This window comes from Pyrenophora tritici-repentis, chromosome 10, assembly GCF_003171515.1.
Source record: "Pyrenophora tritici-repentis strain M4 chromosome 10, whole genome shotgun sequence".
Taxonomy (NCBI): domain Eukaryota; kingdom Fungi; phylum Ascomycota; class Dothideomycetes; order Pleosporales; family Pleosporaceae; genus Pyrenophora; species Pyrenophora tritici-repentis.
Window position 1 is genome coordinate 2,041,658 of NC_089399.1, and position 16,484 is coordinate 2,058,141.

General features: G+C 47.0%; 4 protein-coding genes across 4 annotated transcripts; all 4 read right to left on the bottom strand.

The window, feature by feature from the left end:
- Positions 1–3,178: 3,178 nt before the first annotated feature.
- On the bottom strand, positions 3,179–4,633 carry PtrM4_046070 (uncharacterized protein; the record flags this gene model as incomplete). The annotated part of the gene is made up of 1 exon (XM_066104624.1): positions 3,179–4,633. One exon carries the CDS (start codon positions 4,631–4,633, stop codon positions 3,179–3,181), a length of 1,455 nt encoding a protein of 484 aa, XP_065959188.1.
- An 865-nt stretch (positions 4,634–5,498) lies between these two features.
- Positions 5,499–6,375, bottom strand: PtrM4_046080 (uncharacterized protein; the record flags this gene model as incomplete). The annotated part of the gene is made up of 2 exons (XM_066104625.1): positions 5,499–5,510; positions 5,566–6,375. The coding sequence occupies 2 exons, from the start codon at positions 6,373–6,375 to the stop codon at positions 5,499–5,501; spliced, it is 822 nt and encodes a 273-aa protein (XP_065959189.1).
- Positions 6,376–8,682: 2,307 nt separating this feature from the next.
- Positions 8,683–9,033, bottom strand: PtrM4_046090 (uncharacterized protein; the record flags this gene model as incomplete). Its single annotated transcript, XM_066104626.1, has 1 exon — positions 8,683–9,033. One exon carries the CDS (start codon positions 9,031–9,033, stop codon positions 8,683–8,685), a length of 351 nt encoding a protein of 116 aa, XP_065959190.1.
- Positions 9,034–9,256: 223 nt separating this feature from the next.
- On the bottom strand, positions 9,257–13,872 carry PtrM4_046100 (uncharacterized protein; the record flags this gene model as incomplete). The annotated part of the gene is made up of 2 exons (XM_066104627.1): positions 9,257–12,075; positions 12,141–13,872. 2 exons carry the CDS (start codon positions 13,870–13,872, stop codon positions 9,257–9,259), a joined length of 4,551 nt encoding a protein of 1,516 aa, XP_065959191.1.
- Positions 13,873–16,484: the final 2,612 nt, after the last annotated feature.

Consider the following 16,484-nt stretch of genomic DNA (forward strand, 5'->3'; position numbering starts at 1 on the left):
CTGGAATACAGTCCCTACAGACCGTTCACAGCTACCACAGCTCCTATGGCAAGATCAAAGACGATACGAGCAACTGCCGTATAGACTCCGTTCCCAGAGAGATACGAGACACGGAATTGACCCTGATCATTTCCTATCCCGGCGACGGGCGAGGCGTATGTGCCAGATCCACTAACAGCATAGACCTGACCCTGGGCAAACGTTACGAAGGATTTGAGGATGAAGTCCGTAGCATGACTCAAGTGAAGGATCCATTGAATAGAAAACGATCCGCTAGAGACAGCTCTACCTTCGAGCTCAGACACGCCACTGTCAGGCAAAGACAGGGATCTAGTATTGTTAGAATTGCAAAGTTGGGACACATGGCTGGTGTTATGTTACCTCTTGTCAGATTGTGATGGGTTATCAAAGACGGGGATAATAGTATAATAATATGATGGGGATCGATTGTATTGTTCTGGTCTGATGTCGTGTTGTTCTGTTGTCCAACGCTGTTCGATCAGTTGGGTCGCGGTGGATTGTGCGTGCTGACTAATTTAACTGATCCACAGAATCCACCGCTCCGAACACCCGGATTTTGTCCATCACCCAAAATATGCCCATATTCTGACAGATCTAGAACAGCCGTATAGAGACACCTACGCTGCCACATTAGCCGCTCGAACGTTCCGAGCACTTATCGCAATAGCTAATTAGTTTAGACTAGAGCTGCTCTAGTACGACGTACTAAATATATTTCTTAATACTACACTTAATTAAAAGCTTTATGCTAAGACACTAGACGGTTTTAAGAAAGATAGAGAGCTATTATTATTATATTATTATATTTCCATTAGAGTCCTGTATCAGTCGGTGACTATGTAGGACTTTGGCTAAGCCGTTCTATGTATGATGGTCGTTGTGGAGTTTCTATGGGTCTTGTACAATTTGGGTGGTGTTTTGCGTACTCCAATTTCAGAGCTAGTCTTCCATTGGCGCGGGTGCTAAAGAGCAGTGTGGTGAATAGAAAGAGATGTAGCAGCGGGCTCTTTTAGATAAGGAAATATTGTTTTTGTAGTTTTATACAGTGTCTGTCTGTTCGGTGGTTTGCCCAAGGTGCCATTTTCTCGTGCCAATCCTAGTACTTGCAATAAAGGCTAGAGTAGCTTTGATGCCTGTCTTTGTTTGGAGGAGGAGTGGGAGGGTGATGGGTCTGTGTGGTATTGCTTCTTTGAGTGTATTTCGATGTGTTTTGTACTGTTTGCAATCTAGAAGTAGATGCTGTGGTGTTTGTGGTTTGTAGCATATACATAGATTGCAGTCTCTCTTGTTGAATCTCTTAAGGTAGGAGTTGAAGTATCCATGTCCTAGCTTGAGTGAGTAGAACGCGCTCGAGATTTCTCTTGGTGTTCCCTTCGGGACTTTGATTGTTGTATGTGTGTTGAGCTTGAAGATCCTTGAGTAGGAGCTTCTGTTTTTGGTGGGCCTGTCGGTATACCTCTTGTACTCCATCAGTTGTTCTGTTTTTTGTATTTTGTTGATTTCTGTGCCTAAGTAGGCTAGGCTCGCTGTGGTCGATGTTGTTGGTCTCTCTTTAGCTGCTTCCTTTGCTAGCGTGTCGGCTTTTTCGTTGCCCTTGACGTCGTTATGTCCTGGGGCCCACTGCAGGTGGATCGATGCTTTCTTTGTCGTTATTCTCTTTGCAGCTCTGATGCATCTTAGTAGCCACTGTTGTCCCGGGTTGTCCGATAGGTTGTTAAGCCTATGGATTGCTGCTTGGTTGTCTGCGTATACGTAGATCTCTTGGCCTTCTTGTGCCACTGTAGCCGCGTGTTCAAATGCCTGTGCTATCCCTCTAGTTCACCGTTGTAGACTAGTTGGGAGCATCCAATGTTTGTCTTTTGAGAAAAGGTTTCTTCGTGGGTGGAGCTGTACGCTACTACACCTACGCCGATCCCTATTCCCTTGTCGTGTTGTGAGGCATCTGAGTAGATTGCGGTGAAGTTATCTCCGCTCCTTGATAGGATATAATCCGTGTGTGCAATTGCCTCTTCCTCTTTGCTCTTTTTTGATACAGTAACCTTGTAGTTAAGACTTTCCCATGGTCTGAACCTATATGGGATTATCTTTTCTACGCTATTGTTGTCTCTCTCTGGGATTGACTTAACAATAGTGTATAGTTGTCTATGCTGGTTTGGCTTTTTGTAGCTAGCTTTGTCTGTATTTGTGATCCTTGTAATTGCTTTCTGGATTGGGTGGTTGCTGGATAGCTGGTGTGCTCTAGACGCATACTTTCGGTTGTTGGTGTTGAGTCTAATTGCAGGTGACGTAAGTCCGGATTCAATGCTTGTTGGTAGGGATGGTGACGTTCTAAACACTCCAATTATCTTTCTACACGCCAGGTTGTGCAGTGATTGTAGGAGGCTAGTGGCGTAGCTTTGGTTCTTCCAGTATATTTGTGATCCGTAGTCTGCAACGCTTGTGACGCATGCTAGGTATAGTTGTCGTACTGCTTTTGGGGAGAGTCCTCTTTCGATGTTGGCTAGTCTCCCTAGTCTATAGAATGCTTTCCTTGCTTGGCTTACGCGTGTAGCAATATGTTCCTTGAAGGACAGTCTATTGTCTATGTGGATACCTAGCCATTTGATTGTGTCTTTCGGTTCTACAATGGTGTTGTCTGGAAGCTGTAGGCTTCTCTCTTTTCTCTCTTTCTTGGCGGTAAAGTGGATGAGCTCTGTCTTAGCTATATCGAACATAATCGCTAAGTTTTTCCCTCGGTGAGATAGTAGGCGGACTTGCTGTTCTAGTATTTTGACATTTTTCTTTAGCGATGTTGAGGATGTCGATAGAGATAGGTCGTCAATATAGGATAGGTTGAAGCTTTGTAGTCCTGGGAAGAGGTCTCTGGTGTAGATAAGAAAGAAGATTGGAGACACTGGGCTGCCTTGAGGTATCCCAGCTATTATCTCGGAGAATTCTTGTGTCTTATTGTCGAAGGAGAGTCTTAGCGATCTGTTTGAGAAGAAGGATTTTGTCCAAGCGATAAGACTAATTGGAAGGCCTAGCTTCTTAAGCGTTCGCAGGAATTGATTGTGTGAGACGTGGTCAAATGCTCCCTTTACGTCTAGGAAGATAGTTGATGTTATTTGGCCTTTCTGTTTCTGGTGCTGAATTTGGTCGATGAGTAGCATAGCTGCATCTATTGCAGATTTCTTGAGTCTACCCCAATTTGGGTTGGGTGTAGTAGCTCTGTGATTTCTGCTAGATTGCTCAGCCTACTTGCGGTGATCCTCTCGTTAATCTTTCCTAAACAGCTTAATAGAGTGATAACTCTGTAGGCTTTTGGGATTGAATAGTCTGGTTTTGATGCCTTTTTAAGAACAGCTCCTGTAGCTTGTTTCCAGCATTTTGGGTGGTATCCGTAGTCGAATAGGAGTGAGAAAGCTTTAAACATTGTTTGCGGTTGAGCTTTGTACGCAGCTGTGATTATGTCTTGTGTTATTGCATCTGGTCCTGGGGTGCTACTTTTGACTTGACTTGAGCATGCTCGTTCTAGTTCAGTCGTGGATAGTGCTGGCCAATCCCATCTCTTTTCCTGGTAGTTGGTGAATGTGGGCGCTTCGGTTATGGGCGGTGGTGGGAATAGCGTGTTGCGGAACGCTTGGCATTTCTTGTCGAATGATGTTTCTCCTTGTATAGGTGGAATTCTTTCGACTTTGTTATCCTTTGTATATGCCATGGCTTTGTAGATTGACTGCGGGTCTTCCTTCTCTAGGAATTCATTCCAGTGTTTCCTTTTAGCGTCTTTGATTGCCTTGTTGTAGGTGTTTCGTGCACGTAGGAAGTCTCTTTTCTCTAGGTAGGCGTCGTGTATCGCAGTAGTTTCGAGCTTTTCTTTAAAAATCCTTCTATAGTGGGAAGTGTCTTGTCGTAGCTTTGTCAGCTCTTTGTTCCACCAAGCTTTTGGTTTTGGACCAAGTCTAGTGATAGGGATAGCTTTGTTTGCTGCAGTTTGGATTGCTTGAGTTATTGCTTTACCAATCTCTTCTAGCTGTTGCTCTAGCTCTGTATTGTTGCCGAGGAGGAGGTCCATTAAGTCTGCCTTTCTTGGATCACTGATCTGGTCCATATCTTGCAAGGTTTGACTGTTTTGGATTGCCGTTTCTAGTTCTTTGTTGAAGGTGTCCCAGTTAGCCTTTGCAGTATTAAATCTGGGTTGGTTTGTCGGGTTTTCTACAAGGTCTGCGTTTGTTTGGATGGAGAATAGGAGGCCGTAGTGATCTGATCCAGTTTCAGGTATAGTCTGCCAGTCCGTAGCTTTGCTAGCCAAGTCTGGAGTGACAAGTGAGAGGTCTAGGACTGTTTCTCTAGATAGGTGTGGTCTGAAGAATGTGCCTACTCCTGGTGTGTTTAGGAGCTCTAGATCTTGTTCTTCAATCCAGTCAATAAATGGCTGTGCTCCTTGGCTCGTCGTTGGGCATAGCGGGTCCCACAATGGATGGTGCTCGTTGCTATCTAGTACTAAAATAGAACTTGGCGGAAGCTTAGTGTTAAGTATAGCTCTGGGCAGTGTTTTTTCCCCTTCGGCGTTTGTTTGGTTGTATACGTTAAATAGGTTAAATTGGAAATTAGAACCTTTTATTGTAATAGCCATTGCGTCTGGGTCTATTTTGAAGTCGTTTTGGGTGAATGTCTCTGCTTCTAGTGTTCTAGATATATAAAATAGAACCCTAGGGCGGACGGGTAGGTTTGTTACTGGTAAGATCTGGATAAACGCAGTGTGATTTATGGATCTTGCTGTTGCGTAGTTGTCGTTGGTAGTTAGCCATGGCTCTTGAATTGCAATTATATCAGCTTTAAGTTCAACTGCAAGTTGCAGTGTAGACTCAGTCGCTGTAATGCTCTTGTTGAGATTGACTTGGAGGATCCTAATGTTGTTCAACATTAAAATCCTGCGGGGATGCTCTTTGTTACTGCTTGGTAGAGTTCGCACTCTTTGCTGTTTGCAAAGTGGGGCTCTTTGCAGTTACTACAGTGGGGGAGTGTATGGTTGCAGGGTTTTCCTTTTGTATTACACACTGAGCATTTGTGTGTTGTAGTTGCATGTTCTTCTCCGCACAAATTGCATGCTGGTTGGTTTCGGCATCTAGTGGCTGGGTGGCCAAATTGTTGGCAGTTTAGGCATTGGGTAGATGCTGCTATAGGCTTAAACTTTTCGGTGAAGAGAGTTTGTCCAAGGATTGTAATTCTACCACCAAGTCTGGCTGCGTCTTCGGCTGTTTTGAATGCTATTACAATAGAGCTGTTCTTCTTGTTTTGCCATTCTCTTGATATCCAGTATGGGTTGCCAGTAATTTGTAGTCCGTTGTTGTATGCTGGGATTTCTGTGTGGAGTATCTCTAGTGTCTCTGCTCCCTCCCATTCTGTTGGCACATTATGTACTACTACTTTCGTCCATGATTCTAGTAGTTGTACATTCTTTAGCTCAAACTTTTGATGCCATATATGCTTGTGTTGGACTAGGTATTCTCCTGAGTAGGTTGGAGTGGTTGTTAGAATAATATTGTTCTTTCTACTTGTTGTTACTTCCTTCACTACTGGGTCTTTGATGCCGCCCTTTGTGAACTCTTCGTTGATTAGGTCTCTAATCTGGAGTGGTGTGTGAGACGTAGGCTGGGTAAGCGTAAGGACTGCTTGGTAGTAGCTTGCTGGCTTTTTGTTTGTCTTCTTTTTTGTAGACACTGTAGTCCATGTGTTTCCGTTGTTCTGGGCGGCTACGCTAGCGTATGATGTCTTGTTTTGTTGGGTGTTTTGGGTGTTTTGGGTGTTTTGGATGTTCTGGGTGTTCTGGTTGTTTGGTTTTTCTTGGTTGTTTGGGTTTTGTGGTCCAGTTGCGGCATTAACAGCTTTCTTTAGTGTCTTTGTAGCTTGTTGGGAGGCGCTTGTAAGCGTTGCAGTCTGGTACGCAAGCTGTGCTGTAAACTTCTCAGTCATTTGCTGCGTAACCCTGCCTAGTTCCGTAAAGTCTCTAAAGACGTCCAGTAGTTGTAGTAGTTTGTTTTGGGATAGATGGGATTCGGCCATAGTAGATGCTTGTAGAATTAGGTCCCTTGCCCAGAAGATTGCTTGGGTTGAGTCCTTTGCTCTTGGTTTCTTTTCTTGGCTGTTCTGGAATGGGTTTCTCTCTCTTGTAGTTATCTCTGGGGAGAATGCCGCTGGTCTTTTATTTAGTGGTGGCTGAATAATTAACCTTGGTGTTTCTTGGGTGGTCTGCTCGATGGGTGTTGTTGGGTTGTCTTGGTGCCTTTCGTCGGTCTCCATTTCGTCGTCCAGTGTGCTTGAGGTCCGGAGGTCTTCTGGTAGCTGGACTACGATAGTGTCGCTATCTGGGGCCATTTTAGCCTCTCTGTTGTCTTGTTGTTGTTGTTTCTTGGCTTGGTCTGTGCGTTTGCTTCTGAAAGTTCGGACGCGTCGCGTTTGGGGTACTAGACTCCTTGTATCTCCACAACCACGCGGCTGCACGGCTTGGGAGTAGTCGGAATCTATTTCTTTCGATGGATATAGTTGGTTTCTGATGGAGTTTCACGTGTTCGGAAAAAACTCGAAGTTGTGTGTGGAAGATAGAGAGCTACTACAGGTGCTCCGAGCCCTATACGGACTAAAGGAATCACCACTTCTATAGTACAAGGACCTAAGAGAGACACTAAAGTCTCTAGGCTTAACGCCTATACTAGGATTTCTATGCGTCTACGTTAATAGCTAGTTAATTATATTTATCTACGTTAATAATATTGTTATAGCTTTCCACCTATTAAATAGAAATCTACACTAAGAGTTTAAGAAGAAGCTTAAAAAGCATTATAGGCTAAAATGCCTTAGAGAACTTAAGTAGTTCTTAGGCATACGCGTCGTTCGAGACATTAACGCACGCACAATTCACTTAGTGCAGGACGCCTACATTAACAAGGTTGCTGCTAAGTACAACATTATCTTAGCTAGCCGCCCTTCTAAGGTGCCTATACTAGTGAACTATCTAGAACAGTCTCTAGAGGAGCTAAATAAAGCTTAGACAAAGACCTATTAGGAGCTTATAGGCCACCTTGCCTACCTAACACAGCATACCTAACCTAACCTAGCACGCGCTTATGTCATTTATGCGTCACATTTGATCAATCCTGGTCAAGCACATGTCGAATCTATTCGAAGGGTGTAGCGTCACATACTTAAGACGAAATATTAAGCCCTACAAGCGCAAGCTATTAATAAAGTAGAGATTTAGGAATACCTAGCTACACCGCAGGACTATCGCGATCCTATCTTCTTTAGAGCATCTAATGCCTCCTTTACTAACGACGTTAAGACGCGCTAAAGCTCTTAAGGATACGTATTTTAGCTCTTTAGCATAACTGTTAACTAGAAGTTAACACTCTAACGTACTATTACGAAATTAACAATAGAAGTAAAGCTTCTCGCTCTATTACTCGCTAGATTAGAGATAAAGGAGTAGTGCCGCCTATTTAAAGGACTGTCCTTAAAGCTTAACTAGACTCCTATTATCTAGTGTAACAACTAACAGACAGTAGGCATAGTTACAAAAGAGATAGATAAGCTTAACACTAAGCTTAAACACGTCAACATCTATTAGAATTAGATCCGCTAGGAGGTTAAGGAGAATCGCCTCTACGTACACTAGAAGCCTATAAATTAAATACTAGCTAACGGTATAACGAAGATGCTTCTGCGCTAGAAGTACATTAAGTTTATACAACAACTTCACCTTATAGACATACGCTTAAAGGTTTAAGAGATAGAGAGATAAGTTTATCCTTTCGTCATAGATTGACTACAGGATGAGGGGGTGTGTTGCGGTTTGTGAGGCAAGGGTATTGCGCATGTCACGTGCGTTGTCCTAGCGCTCCTCCCTCCCCTCTATAAGCACCTTCTCCCCTCACCAGCATCAGAGATACGTCATGTAAATAGACCCTAATTATGGCTACATATAAGGTGGCCATGACAGCACAACAACAACAGAACACAATATACTCTGATGACTGCCTCGCGCGGTTACACTTTAATTGACTGCATTGTACTGCAACAAGATCTCACTGGTCAAGGTGTAAGGATTATCAGGCACTATCCCGTCGGAAATGACCTCGTCTATGTCTTTTTTTCCAAGTTTGACGCAGTATTGGGCCTGGAAGGGTACGGAGAGGTTTTAACCAACAGGTTCAGAAACACAGTCCGGATTGCTAGAAACACCTCGCTCAAAAGGCTCAATGGTCGACCCCTCAGACAAGGCTCTCAATTCCGTGTCAAACTTATCGCCAGTCGGTAGGCAACTGTTGCCTCTTATGAAGGCACGGGGCTGAAAGAAAGGTTTCTTCGATTATGAGGTACGGGCAAAAAGGTAAGTGTTGGAAGGCCTTGTACGATCGTACGGTGAATAACAGTAGCTAAGGTAATCTTGTGTATTGGTATTCTGGTGTATGATGATTCTACGAATGTGGGGGCTACGAAGGTATACATAGCGTTGGGTCCGAGTTGGGCCGAAGTAGGATCGAGGCGGTACATTGGGCCTTATTAGGCGACACACCGTGTGTATGCCGACACTGGCAATCTTTTCTTATTGTAACGACTGATGTAAGGAAAAACGGGTCTTCTAAAAAGGGCACAATGAGAGGGATTCCAAATAGGCATATGTGCCTACTCCGTAGGTCGCTGCACAGATCCCTCTACTCGGATTGACAGCTTGTTGCTTTCGATGAAACGTTCTAACGCGCGATTTGGTGTTGCTTTCGTGAATGCGTCCGCGGGGTTGTCCTCTCCGTTGATCCAGCGGATCTCAGTGATCTCGCGACGCTCGTATGACTGCCGAAGCGCCATGATGTCGATCATCAGTCGCTTCTCAGCAGTTGTTCCGAGTTTGACGAGGCATTCATACAAGGAGTATGAATCCGTACACACAATAAGTGGGATCGGTGGTAGACCTAGGCGTCCTGTAATTATCTTGAGGGTTGTTAGGATAGCGATAGCGATGTCGACACCGCTAACCATGCCGTACGTTTCTGAGGCAAGAACGCTCCGGGTAACGCGTTTGCATTTGGTCGAACTCCAATGGATTACGTTACCACGAATATCAAACGTGCTGTCTTGTCGACTCGACTCATTCGCAAGGATAAGTAGGTACCCTAGCTGTGAGCTGCAGACTCCGCAACAATCAATCGATCGACATGATTGATTCCTATATAGGTTAAAGAGTTACTTTATTAGGCAGCCTTTAACCTAGATAGGAATCAATCATGCCGATCCGATTGATTGTTGCGGAGTCTGGTGAGCTAAGGTCTTGGTTGTTCGCGAAGGATCCGTCTGTGAACACTACCAGCTTTGCTGTAGCGAGGTCGAGAGGGACGTATCGCAGGCCTCGTTGTATGCTCTCAGATTGCCACTGCAGCCGGCGGTTAAGCTTCACGTATTCTGTGTCCTTAGGTTGTTGTATTTGCGCAGCCGCGGAAAGATCGAACGATGCTTCAGGTTGGCATATCGACGCAATGTACGCGCCACGCGCGCGCTGCTCCATGTACTTCTGTGCTCGGTTTGCTGCCTTCGGATCAATGATTTCGATCTTGGCACCTTGTCCCTTCTGCGTAAGTAGAATCGTGTCTCCGCGCAACGTTAGAGTACATCCGTTGAACTCGAGTGATACTTCTTTGGACAGTCTCTCCTTGGGCTTAGCTCGAAAATTGGCTTTCTGGAGCGCAGCGTCTTCTGCACCAGAGAATGCAGGCGTCCCAATCGCGAGAGTATCGTCTGTCTGCAGGCCCACTATTCCAAACGCTTCCCGTCTCCCGTTCGTGATCAGGAGGCACGGGTCATACGTTGATGTAGCCATGTCGAGCTCCTTGCAGTGGTGTCCTTGGTACGTAGCAAACCAGTGGACTCCTGCTTCCGCGATTCCATAGAGTGGCTTGATTACGCGAATAATTGTTCCCTTGGGATACTTTGTTATAAGCTCCTTTGGGAGGTGCGCTAAAACCGTGCGGAATAGCTCTGTTTGTGCCTGTGGGTACGCTTGCGTGATATCTCGTAGTTCCACAACCATGCCCTCATCGAGTAATGCAGGCGCTAGGGCTAGAATCAGGCGCTGGCTGGCTCGTTGGATGGTTGGCGACTGCGTCAGGATCTCGTGTTTGCCCTCGTCATTGTAACCTTGAACAACGAGGCGTGATTTCTCGTACGGGACCATGGTCTTGCCTTTGACTTCGCGGACCATGCGCGATTTGAAGATACGATACCCGCCGTGTAGAGTTGGATCAAACAGCTCAAAACTGAATACTCCACGGCCGACGAGGTCGTCGATCTCCTTCTGATCGGATGCTTCGAATGGAGCGCCCGGGACGTTAATCACGCCGTCATTGCGTAGCTTGACGGCCAGGGCGTAATCGTCCTCCTCCTTCTTCGACAGGTACTGCACCTTGGGCTTGTTCTTTGATCCAGGTGGGCGGCCCCGCTTGCGCGGCTGAGCCGCTTGGTTGGCTTCCGCCGGTGGTACCGGTAGTGGCGGTTCATCAGCAATCGCTTCGTCTGTGGTCGGAGATCCACCTGTGCCTTGATCTGCGCCGTCTATCGCTGTAGTCAGATCGCGATAGTACGGTTTTACGACAGTGGATCGGAACGTCGTTGGGCCGTTGATCATGTCTACAGTAACATCGTGGTCCTTCATATCGATGACTCTATACGGCCCTTGCCATCCATTCTTCTCGCGCCATACCATCACCTCACTCTGAAGAGGCAGTGACAGTACCCCGTCTGTAGTAGGCCCATTCCTGGTACCAAGTGCGTTGCTCACCGCATGTTCCGCTGAGGCCTTCCGCAGCGCCCTCATCGCTTTCTGGATTGCCTCCGCGCGATGGGTTATCGAGGGAGATGGTGGTGAATCCATGGATATCCGGGGGTATGCACCGAAGACGAGCAGCGTGGGTACGAGCCCGTCTGGGCCTGCGGTGTCGTTGACGGCCTTGACTGCCATCTGCAACACTGCGGCGTCGCTGGTGCCAGTGTCAAGCTCTGTCCTCAGGATCTCGTACGCGCGTCTGAGCGGTGCGTGGTATCTTTCTACCTTGCCGATAGACCAATGGGCCTCGGTTGGCACTTGTTTACATGTGATTCCCATGATCTTCGCCTCTGATCTGAATTCGACTGACGCGAAGTTGGTGCCGGCGTCGTGGGTGACGATATCTGGCGGCCCTTGGTATGTATCAATCCAGAGCAGGCGGAGTGCTTCCCAGGTGTCTTTCGCGCTCATAGACGGTAGAAATCGCGCGCCGTTGAATGTTGTAGCCGAATCGATCACGTGAAGCACTGGTTTCCCACTCAGATACATCACATCTACGAGGATCTCGAAGTTGAATTCCCGATCATCTTTCAGCCTAAACTTGAATCGGCGCGGCGCTGGATCATGCGCTTGGCAGTGATGGCAGAACGTTTGGATCTCTCGGAGCAGCCGTTCATCCACGTCCTCGTGTCCTGCGCGTTTGAGCAATCGTATCAGCCGTTCGACGGCTGGATGCCCGAACCTCCGGTGTAAGCGTCGGAGCTCAGTCTCCGTAAGGAATACGCGCGCGCGCTCTGCCTTGCTTAGGTGGAACCACGGGTGTCCCCATTTGCGAATCACTGGAAAGGTAGCTTTTCCTTGTACCAGCTGGTCCGTAGTATTGTTGAAGTACACGTGGAGCCGGTCCATGTCTTTCAGACAGAGGAGAAACGGGGTGGGTGCGTTCAAGACCTCAAATTTGATCTTTCCAATCTGTGTCGATACATGTGCGGTTCCAATCGAAGTAGTGACGCTTCCTTTGCCAAATTGCACAGATGCGTTTCCAGCAGTAGACGTATCTAGAGTTACGGTGGGGTCCTCAGTTTGGAGCGCCCAGAACTGCTCCTTTCCGGCTGTCGATACATTTGAGGCACCAGTGTCAGGAAGAATGCCTTGGTACGTGATTCGCGAGTATCGATCCTCGATAAGGAACTGCGTTGCGGGCGTAATAGGCTCCTTGCACCTGTAGACGTCTTCTCCAGTCACGTGGTGCAAAAAGGCCTGATCTGTGAGGTACTTAACTGCCAATCTTTGGTCCTCATCATCTTCGTCTTGCTCCTCTAGGAAGAACTGGTCGACTTCTTCCCCTCGTACGCGACGAGAAATGTGCTAAACTCCATTTGCTCTCCCGTAATCGCGCAGTGTGTGATGTACTGCGCTTTTGAGCGTTTTCTTTCTTCAAGCGTGTGGTTTGTGGACCAACAGCCTGTCTTGCCGCAGACGTAACATTTCTTGTCGATTTGTGTGTTGACTCCAGAGCGGTGCTGAAGCCCACCGCGTCCGCGGGTGAATCCGCTGCGTCCACCGCGAGGGTTGTAATTCCCTCGCAATCTTCCAGAGCTGTTGTTGTTGTACCGACGATCCAAGTAGTACTGGCTATCCGTATCCGCCTCAGTGAAGTTGACGGAGACGGTCATGGCGAGTGAGTTTTCGATTGACGATCGCAGATCTCCAAACAGAACCTCGCATTCTAGAGACGGCTTGTAGAGTGCCATCTCGAGCTCCTTCACGCCTCGGCATGCTGTGATTACAGTCGTTCGGAGCGCGTATTCTCCCATGTACTGCTGTCCAAGTGCTCTTTGACACAATTGGAGCTTGTCCAGCATGATGTCAAGGACCTCGTGGAGGTTCTTTTCGGGGTTCTCCCTGCGGACTTTGACAAACGATGTCGTCGTCCAGTCCGCGTAGTAATGGCCGTGGTTGACGTCTGTGTCGAAGTGGTTCTTGAGCTTTGTGTAGGCAGTCAAGAACGTATCCATCCGCTGATCGACGAAGTGGAGGTAATACTCCTCTGCGCGGCCGTCGAGAATCCGTGGAAAGACTGCATGGAACTGCCCTGGCTCGATGTCTGCGTGATAACAGATGCTGTAGAAGATTTTCAATTTATCGTCTAGGAGGTCGTACGGCTTTCCCGTATACTTTTTGTCTCGGTCCCACATTTTCACGAAGACATTGATCGTCTTAGGATCTAGTTTCTCATTGCTAAACTCGATTGGTGGAACTGCCTTGTACGGGTCTGTTTCACCAGAGGGCACAATTGGGGGAACGCTCGGTCCCTTCGGACGTTGCGGGTATGCTGGTGTATACTCGCGGAATCGGTCGAAGTTGTTGTAGGTGAGGGGAGGTTGCTGACTTTGGACGCGCTGATAGGCTGGCTGCGGTGCGGATTCAGTTGTCTCTACAGGCTGGCTTCGGATTGGTTGGTTTTGGGCTTTCTCAATCGTTTTTGCTAGCTGGTCCTGAATCTGTTGTTCTTCCTCAACGGTCTCCTGTCGTCCTTGCACACGGGCGTGGGTCTGGTCTTGATCGCGGGTTTGCCGACTGTCTACGTCTCGGCCTCTTGTCCTTACAGGCGTTTGGGTTCGGCTCTGGGCCTGGCTTGATAATCTCCTGTCTGTGGACTGTACTGATCCTTCACTGCGTTGTTGCCGTAGTGCCCGCTCTTGCAACATGTGCGCAGCTGATCGTGTGTCAAACACAGCCGACTGGAATACGTCCTGAGGCCATTCTAGGTACTCCTCCATGCGTAATAACCTAGCTAGAGACTCACTAGGTGCCATATTAATACGGCCAGTATACACTCCCTTAAAGCGGAGGATCCGCTTTAGTTCCTTTGTGTATATTGGCTGGGCACGTAGGAACATTGCCTCTGTCCATCCTTCAAAGTCCTGACGGAACTCCCAAAAGAGTTCTTCATCTGCTGTTGGTCGATCTGTATAGTCCGCAATCGCACGCGCAATGTACGTTGTTGCTGTAGTAATCCCTACCTCATCGTCTGGAGCTTCAAGGTTGTCCTCCCACATCTCTGGATCGATGTGATGCCATTCTCTTGGTTTTATGTTTGTGGTCCCTAGTAGCGCTCTAGTGTGGGTACCACTCTTCTACTACTGCTCGCCATTCCTACTGCCGGCGTCCTGGCTACCGGTGCTCTTTCCGATGATGTTCTCTCTCCTGCCATTGTGTTCTTGTTGACGCTTGTTGCGCTAGCTGCGTTCGCTAGAGATGCGTCGGTGGTCGTGGGTTGTACACGGGTCAAATCTCAACCGGTCGGTTGGCGCGTGTATAGACGGCGTCTTGGAACGCTTCTGATACGGCTGTAACGGTCGGTCGCTAGCCACGAACGACGCCTGATATAGCTAACAGTGAGCTTAGCATAGATAACTCCGCCTTGCTGATATAGGCAATCTAGGGAACGCGCGGGGTAAAGAATCTATCTCTTCTTAACCTAACTGTCTGTGACTAGACTCCGCAACAATCAATTCAATCCGGTCACTCTCCTAGACCCACTTACCTATCTAGGTAGGGCTTAAACTCCTATAGGTAACTACTAGGCTTAAAGCGGTAATCAATCAATCCAATCTGAACCTTCTAGGACCCACTTAATTGATTGTTGCGGACTGTGTCTGTGACTGCCGTGCAATCACTGATCAGTGTTGGAAGGCCTTGTACGATCGTACGGTGAATAACAGTAGCTAAGGTAATCTTGTGTATTGGTATTCTGGTGTATGATGATTCTACGAATGTGGGGGCTACGAAGGTATACATAGCGTTGGGTCCGAGTTGGGCCGAAGTAGGATCGAGGCGGTACATTGGGCCTTATTAGGCGACACACCGTGTGTATGCCGACAGTAAGAGCAGGTCCTTTGAATTCCATGAAGGTGGGCGGACATTACGGAAGTGACGGGTTTGAATGCTTTTTCCATTCTTAAGACATTGTTTTGAATTGGTGGAATTTGTACTTACATTCGAGACTTACAAGTGCATTCACTTGTGAACCTTCCCTAGATGCAGTGGTGATGCATATTAAATACGGCCTTTTTAATAGTAGTTATAATAGTCTAATTAGTAGCTGTAAGGCCCTTAGATCTTATCTAAGCAGGCGCCTAGGGCTTCTTATTGTTCTTCGTTTAGGTATGTGAGTTGGCAACGCGCTGCTGTTCCACGTAGAAACAAACGTAGGAGTTGAACGCGGGTTGTAGTAATACTGTTGCGGTTTGTGAGGCAAGGGTATTGCGCATGTCACGTGCGCTGTCCTGGCGCTCCTCCCTCCCCTCCATGAGCACCTTCTCCCCTCACCAGCATCAGAGATACGTCATGTAAATAGACCCTGATTATGGCTACATATAAGGTGGCCATGACAGCACAACAACAACAGAACACAATATACTCTGATGACTGCCTCGCGCGGTTACACTTTAATTAACTGCATTGTACTGCAACAAATACAGCTCTCTTAAACGCTAAACAAAAGGAGTTCTAGCGCGTAACGCAAGGCTTTACAGGCTCGAGTATTTGGAATTTAGCGTCGTCGTCGGCTGGTAAGTCCTGCCTCGCGAGGCGCTGAAAGTTCGCGAACATGTCGTACTATTGTGGCGTTTTAATGTAGCTAATAACGTCTATAAGCGTGCCTAATAGGCCCTGCTTACGCCACTTGTTAAGGTATTTCTCTTCCTCCTGTACAGCGTTAGAAAGCTTTATTAAAAAGAATAGGTAGACTTACAGCTAAGTTGTCGTCGTTGTTAAAGGCGTCCTTGTTTAAACTAAATATAATTAACTAGCTAACTAAGTTAATTGTATAAGCGCTACAACGTAGCTAGCGATGCTTAGACTTAAAGCTAAACTTCGCTCTAAGGGTCGCGATAGCAGTGTCGTTATTAAACGCGTTGTTAAGCATAAAGTAGCTAACGTTCTGCGCAGTTATATTAAACTTCTGCAGAGTTTTAGCAATATAATTAGCTATCCTGTCGCTAGTATAGGCACCTAAGAGCTGCGGCAGGTTAATAGCAACGTCCCTAAGGTCGCCCTTAGCCGTGGCAAAGTGAGCGACAATACTAAAGAAGCCACGCTTGCCACCTTTAACGGTCCACCTATTAAAGCTTATATATATCTTGCTCGCCGCGCAACGCAGCTTATTAACGACCTAAGGCTGCATAAAGTTGTACAGCCTTATCACAAACTGCGCAACGCTTATGCGACTACTCTAGAGCGCCTACTTAGCTTTAGGATTCGCGAAATGTATTATCCTATAGAAAGCTAGATCTTTGAACTAGCAGAGGGCGAGGTTATTATTAATAAGCTAGCTAACAGCTGCTATTTGAAAGGACTGTACGTCGAAGTTTCCTATCTTATTCGCAACCCTTTAGCTAACGCCGAAGCTACCCTTTAGTATTATTTCTAGCGATTTCTAGCCTCTAAGAAGCTGCTAAGGCGGTTGCTCGCTAGCGTTTATTATTCTATAATCCCTATTTAGGTGCCTCGCAGTAGTACTAGTTGCCTCCGTTGTCTCCGCAAAGCTAGCAGTCGCTGCTTTACGCTTGTGACAGATATAGCACAGCTAGAATATCCTATTAGTATTACTATAGAGAGTAATGTTGGTAGGCCTTGTACGATCGTACGGGTGAATAACAACAACGAG